At 44.7% G+C, this 6,696-nt stretch overlaps 1 protein-coding gene across 1 annotated transcript; it reads left to right on the forward strand.

Moving 5' to 3' along the window:
• Nucleotides 1-650: 650 nt before the first annotated feature.
• LOC139449118 (uncharacterized) lies at nucleotides 651-3,588 on the forward strand. Its single transcript, XM_071230601.1, has 2 exons — nucleotides 651-662; nucleotides 2,751-3,588. Exon 2 carries the CDS (start codon nucleotides 2,751-2,753, stop codon nucleotides 3,453-3,455), a length of 705 nt encoding a protein of 234 aa, XP_071086702.1. The 5' UTR covers nucleotides 651-662; the 3' UTR covers nucleotides 3,456-3,588.
• The last annotated feature ends 3,108 nt before the right edge of the window (nucleotides 3,589-6,696 follow it).

A 6,696-nucleotide genomic window follows, 5' to 3' on the forward strand; every position in this document is an offset into this window, starting at 1 on the left:
CAGTTAACTCTCTTGTCTCGGGAAGATGAATCGTGACCAATTTCGTATTTTTATACCGTGACAAGCTGAATAGCGATTCCTGCTCCTCTCGTGACCACGTGTGCGACTGGGTTCCGTCTAAGCGCAAACGGGCATAGCTAAAAGAATTGTCAACTCGTTGCGTAATGATTAACGCATAGTTCCCTCACATATCGTATACATTGAATATACTATTGAAACACTTTGAAACTTACAGTATTATATAGTATGATAGAACACTTTTGACTGTATCTTGGGTTTATTTTTTTAAGGCAAGACATATGTCAAATCAAAAATGATTCCTGAGGGATTATTTGGCCGAAGTACTTCAAGTCATACGCGCATTCTGATTGGTTTGTCGTATTTTCACATTCATCGACAGGTTACGGAAAGGGACGAGTGGTGACGAATGTCGCACTCGGTCACACCGGCAAACAGATAAGTTACTGCAAATTCCCGGAGTTGCGTAAGGGCAACAATGGGGTCACCTTATTGATTGCGCACACCACGGCCGTGAAGTCGCTACCTGTGTGGTTGTGTACACAGTCGTCGCCATGGACGCTTCAACTTCAGGAATGTGACAGCGCTGATGACGTCACATGGTGGAGTGAGCCGACAGACCTTGCGTGGCAAAGCTTGAAAAGGTAATATAGTCTGATCATGACGTACATGTGTCTCCAGTGATACAGGGTGGATGGATTATAGATGTATAGGCACCTGCCAGGATCATGCCAATACACGTACACTACCGATCTGACCTGTGAAGATCCGGGGTAGAATAGGTCTTCACCAACCCATGCCTGCCGTAAAAGGCGAATATGCTTGTCGTAAGAGGCGATTAACGGGATAGGGTAGTCAGGTTAGCTGAAATGGTTGATGCATGTCATTGTATCCCACTTAGATCGATGCTAACGATGTCAATCACTAGATTGTTTGGTCCAGACTCGATTATTTACAGACCGCCGTCACATTACTGGAAAATTGCTGAGTGTGGCGTTAAACAACAAACAAAGTTAACAAACAAAAACGATCTAGTTTAAAAGGTTCGTGGCCTTCCGGGCGACAGCGTATTGGGGAAGTTAGTTATACTGAGCCACTTCACACAACAATTATGCATTTCCAAGACGTATTGCAGTCAGTATCTTTCATTCTCAGCTTCCTGGGGAGAATACAACTCAAGCTGACTGTCAAGCACTAGAAGGGCCTTTGTTGGTCTTATAACCATCTCCAGGCTCGCAGACTTGGTTGATGCATGTCCTCGATCCCAATTGCGTAGATCGATGCTCATGATACCAATCACTGGATTGTCTGGTCCAGACTCGATTATCTACAGACCACCGTCATATAGCTGGAATATTGCTGAGTGCGGCGTAAAACAACAAACCAACCAACCACAACCATTTCATCCAACCAGGCACTTATTCGCCGTTAAGTAAATATATCAACCGGACGGGCGAATAGCAAAAATATATTTCGGTATTGTCTGGTTTATACTTAATATTATTCAATGAAGACAAGTTATCAGTTTTCAAATTGAGGAATAACAGGGAGAATCAAATGATAGAACAGAAAAGTACTATAACAGAGTAAGGAAGAGCAAAGTTTGTAGTGAGTGAATGAGTTTGGTTTTACTCCGCTTTTATCAATATTCCAGCAATATCACAGCATGGGACACCAGAAATGGGCTTCACACATTGTACCCACGTGCAAAGTTTTCAGTCAAATCTCTTTGTTCTCTTAATATGCCATGACACTGATTTAAAGCATTAACGTTTTTAATATTGCCAGATACAATCATTTTATGCATGAAGGAGACAGTGTTTAAGCAGTGTAACTGACATCAGCGGTCAATTCAGTTGCACAAATGCTTGTTTGTTTGTTTGTTGTTTTACGCCGTATTCAGCAATGTTCCAGTTATATGACGGCGGTCTCTAAATAATCGAATCTGGACCAGACAATCCAGTGATTGACATCATGAGCATCGATCTACGCAATGAGATACGATGACATGCATCAATCAAGTCGACTGGACTCACAACCCGATCCCGTTAGTCGCCTCTCACGGCAAGCATGGGTTGCAGAAGACCATATCTACCACGGATCTTCACACACATGTAAGCGTTGCGACTTGTTGATTATGTGACCACTGGTATATTCAGTGAGCGAGTGAGTGAGGTTTTACACCGTTTTAGCAATAGACCAGCAGTATCACGGCGGGGGACACCAGAAATGGGCTTCACACATTATACCCAAGTGGGGCCTTCGACGTGACGAGTGAACGCTTTACCCACTAGGCTTTATCTGCGTGAACTATGTATACATGTACCTTCTTTTATATCCACTGCCTCCGTGGTCTAGTGGTAGAGTGTCCGCCCGGAGAGTGGAATGTCCGGGGTTCGATCCCCGACCGCGTCATACCAAAAGACGTTAAAAGATGGTACTTGTTGTTACCCTGTCTAGCGCTCGGCCAGTATGCTGTGTCTTAATGGGGTATTCATGTTACACTGAGGCATGGTATCTCAGTGAGCTAGCATTATAAATCGACATCAGTCCGGACTAGTACAAGTAGCCACACAAACACACACACATACATGCACGTCGCTATATAAGTGCAATAATCTTGGACGCGACGTTAAACCCCATTTCACCTCACCTCACCTCACCTTTTATAACCGTATACAAACTCCTGTTTCAGTGATAATAATCATTCTTGCGTTTTTCCCCTGTAACAGATGAACTACAGGGAATGGTCGAGCGCAACTCCAAAAGCCAGGAGAACAGCCATCAGGAAGATGAAGGAAGCTGGCCTGGTAGAGAAGAGACGCCTGGAGAAGGAGGGTCTCCTTCCCGACTATGACTACCCCGACCCTAAGGGAACGCAGAGATCGTCAGGACAGAAGAGGTGGCCAATCACCGTCCTCAATGACAACCCAGGCCCTTGCTACAGCATCTATCCTCCTAGAAGCATTGGAGTGCCTCTCTGTGGACGAGGCCATGCCAGGAGCCAGGTCATGCTTGTGGACGGAGAAGACCTGATCAACGACAACGACGTCGGAAAAGTATCACCTCTCCCCGTTGACACAGTTGCCAGACGGAGAGAGGGAAGAAAAGAAGCAAATCAGGAGAGAGACCGAAAAGAAAGCGTCTATCAGAGCACACACAATGCACAAGCTCTGACGGAGAAGAAACTCAAACCTGAATTCCGGGTTAAGCTTCAAACAAGGAAGTTGTACCCGGAATATGCATACTACAAGTGTGACGGACCTATCCACTCTATTACAGCACGCCAAGGGCCATCTTACATACCAGAATCAAGAAGCCCTGGACCTAAGTATGACACAAGGGACAGCACACGTTCACCAGCGTTTTCCTTTGGTATACGCCATCATCCACGTTGTCTTCGGGTTTCCGACGCCGGTGTACTTGTACATCAGTGATTATCAGTAATGGGAAGAGTGGATAGCTTGGATGTGCTTGTCGACAATGAGCATTTTCTGGTCCGAGCCTAAAAGTTTTTTTCCCTTTTACTTTTTTACTTAAGCCCATCCGAGAGTGGGTGATTGAGTTGGATTTTACCCGGTTTGTTTCACAAAAGTAGCTGTGTGAATGTTGATCCTAATTTATACGTGATCGACCGTGTGGAGGTACCACGTTAAATCTGTCGCATAATATAAGCAGTTGATTTATGTTATTCCAGAATGCGTCATTCCTTTCATGTACATCTTGCAGGGAATATGACATAATAAACGCCATTAAACCACCGCTGTAAGTCCATTTATGATGCGCCAAATTCTTTTCAGATAACCATCATAGTGCTAGATTAATATTTCTGCGGTCTGTGGATCAGTGTGCATTCCGTTTTCATTCTCAGCTTCCTGGGGAGTATAAAAGCCAAGCTGCCTGTGAGGCGCCATAAAGTTAAATCACGCTACCATCACATCCTCCCGAGTACCGGTTGACTCTCATTTCTGTACCGTCCAGCTGTAGAGAACCATCAACAAAATCAACAATGACATTGAAATTATGTCTCGGATATTTGGCTCGTTTACGAAAACATTGGAATGCCTTGTTTTCATTATGAGTTTTGACATGCTTACAAGAGCATCATCAGACAAATAAATGTGTGTTAATGAAACCACGCCCTCCCATTATAATCGGTAAATATAAGCGCTTGGCGGAAGAGCGAGGGTGGTGGGATATATAGTCTGACATGATTCTTCGTGTGAAGGTGTCTATACCCTGAGTTCCTTGTTTCGTCCAAACAACACCACCAAAAGAATGCGAAAGGATGGGTACAGCATGGGTATTTTCTTAAGTCTACTTTTGTACTCAGCCCGATGTTTTCCTTGATATGGGCATTCTGAAGTTTGTCCCTAACCTGCATACCTGCATCTAAGTACGTATTGGCCTGAACTTCCACGAGATGATCATTGACTCCTCCCCTAAATAAACTGATCCTCCCTCTACTACCTTGCCACGTTTCAGATGAAGAATGCTACATTTGTAGAGTCAAAGGAAATGCCAGAAAAGGTCTCGACAATGAAAATCTGATTTTTAGTGTGGATCTTCCATTGTCATTGAGTTCAAGGTCATCCATGTTACGGAGGTGAGTAAGGGGTGTTGGGGTCTTATTGTGAAATCAGGACAGACTGGCCTAATGTAAGCCCTTTGGTGATCTTTAGATATTTTTTTGCATAATTATGTAGATATGCTGCTTCAACTGCGACAGTGGGGTGCATGACAATACATCTTTACACATTAAAGTGGCCGTATGGTTAGCTATGCGTATGGCTTCGATGACTTGATTGTTGCTTGCTTGTTTGTTGTTGAACGCTGCACTCAGCAATATTCCAGCTATATAACGGTGGTTTGTAAATAATCGAGTCTGGACCAGACAATACAGTGATTGACATCATGAGCATCGATCCACGCAATTGGGATCGAGGACATGCATCAACCAAGTCAGCGAGTCTGACCACCTGATCCCGTTAGTCGCCTTTTACGACAAGCATAGTCGCCTTTTACGGCAAGCATGGGTTGCTGATGACCTATTCTACCCCGGATCTTCACGGGTGTGGACGTTCGTGAGGATCTTCTACTTCTTGATGCTGCTACCTGTCTGACCCACTGCAACCCATACAATTGGACAATAAAGTATTGGTTTGTTATATCAGAATTTTAAAAAAAAACTGAAAAAAGATCGGAAGACTGCAGGAACAGTTCCCAAATCCACCTGAAGATCAGAGCGTTTCTTTTGGACGTGTAATACTGTCGAAGTTGACGATTATCAGCGATGGTAACGGGCCAGGGAGGATGACGTTCCGCGGTTTCCTCATCTTCCCGAGGCAAGGGAGTTTACTGACTGTAAAAGTCCAGTTTCCACCCTTGTCGAACTATGCTGGAATTTCTGTGCTCGTTCGTAGCGCCACCAGTGGTTATTACGAGTTATGTCCCATCTATGTCCCTTCTATAGACCAATCAGGAAAAAAAATATATGTTGACGCTCAGATGATGGTACACATGTTTAGCAAATCCTGCAATCGACCGAAGTCTGCACGGCAGTTTACGAACCAGATGTCGATTTCGTTACACAAGTTTGATTAGACGGTGCATAGACTCGTAAGTCCAGCGAAAATATAATACATAATTCCTAGTTAGGCAAGGGTGGAAACTGGACTTTTCTAGTCAGTTAATTCCCTTGCTCCGAGAAGATGCGGTTTCCTACAGATGCAGCGTATGTCCATTCCGTTTTGGTTCTTTATGTGTGGAGACTGTCTCCGTGGTCTTGTGGATAGAGCCGGTCTTGTCATACCAAAAGACGTTAAAAGCTTGCACTTGCCTGGCGGTCGACATAAAGGGTGTATAACAAGGGCTGAACTGGTCAAGTCAGTATACTGTGACTGAGTGGGGTATCCATGTTAAACTGCGGCATGGTACCGCAGTGGCAGAACTCTAACTGGCATTAGTCCTGACTTGTAAAATCACACACTCACATACTATCCGTAAATATCCGTGTTAGAATAGGTCTTCAGCAAAGGCGACCATGCTTGTCGTAAGAGGCGACTAACGGGATCAGGTGGTCAGGCTCGCTGACTTGGTTGATGCATATCATCATGGCCCAATTGCGTGGATCGATGTTCATGATATCTATCACTGGATTGTCTGGTCCGGACGTTATTATATATAGACCACTGAACAAACAAAACACACACCTGCATATACATCGCCATATAGTGCAATCTCCAACGTCATGTTTAACCCCACTTCATCTAATTTCTTTATCGACCTTTAATATGGTAAGGGAGGATATATGACTGGGTAAGTGAATGGGTCGGTGGCTGGGTGAGTGCGGTGGTGGCTGGGTGGGTTTGTGGGTGAGTAGGTGGTTGGGTGAGTGAGTGAGTGAATGAGTCGGTGGCTGGGTCAGCAATATGACGGCGGTACCCGTGAAGACCCGGGTCAGAAGAGGTCGTCAACAACCCATGCTAACTTGCCGTAAAAGGCGACTATGGTTATCGTTAGAGGCAGGTGGGATCATGTGGTCAGGCTCGCTGACTTGATTGATGCGTATCATCGTATCCCAATTGCGTGGATCGATGCTCATGATATCAATCACTGGACTGAGCATCGGCTGAGGTGAGATGAAATGCGTTAATTGATGCTCAGGATTTGAATCAC

The sequence above is a fragment of the Haliotis cracherodii genome, unplaced genomic scaffold (genome assembly GCF_022045235.1).
Source record: "Haliotis cracherodii isolate W230 unplaced genomic scaffold, xgHalCrac1.p SCAF_7, whole genome shotgun sequence".
NCBI lineage: Eukaryota > Metazoa > Mollusca > Gastropoda > Lepetellida > Haliotidae > Haliotis > Haliotis cracherodii.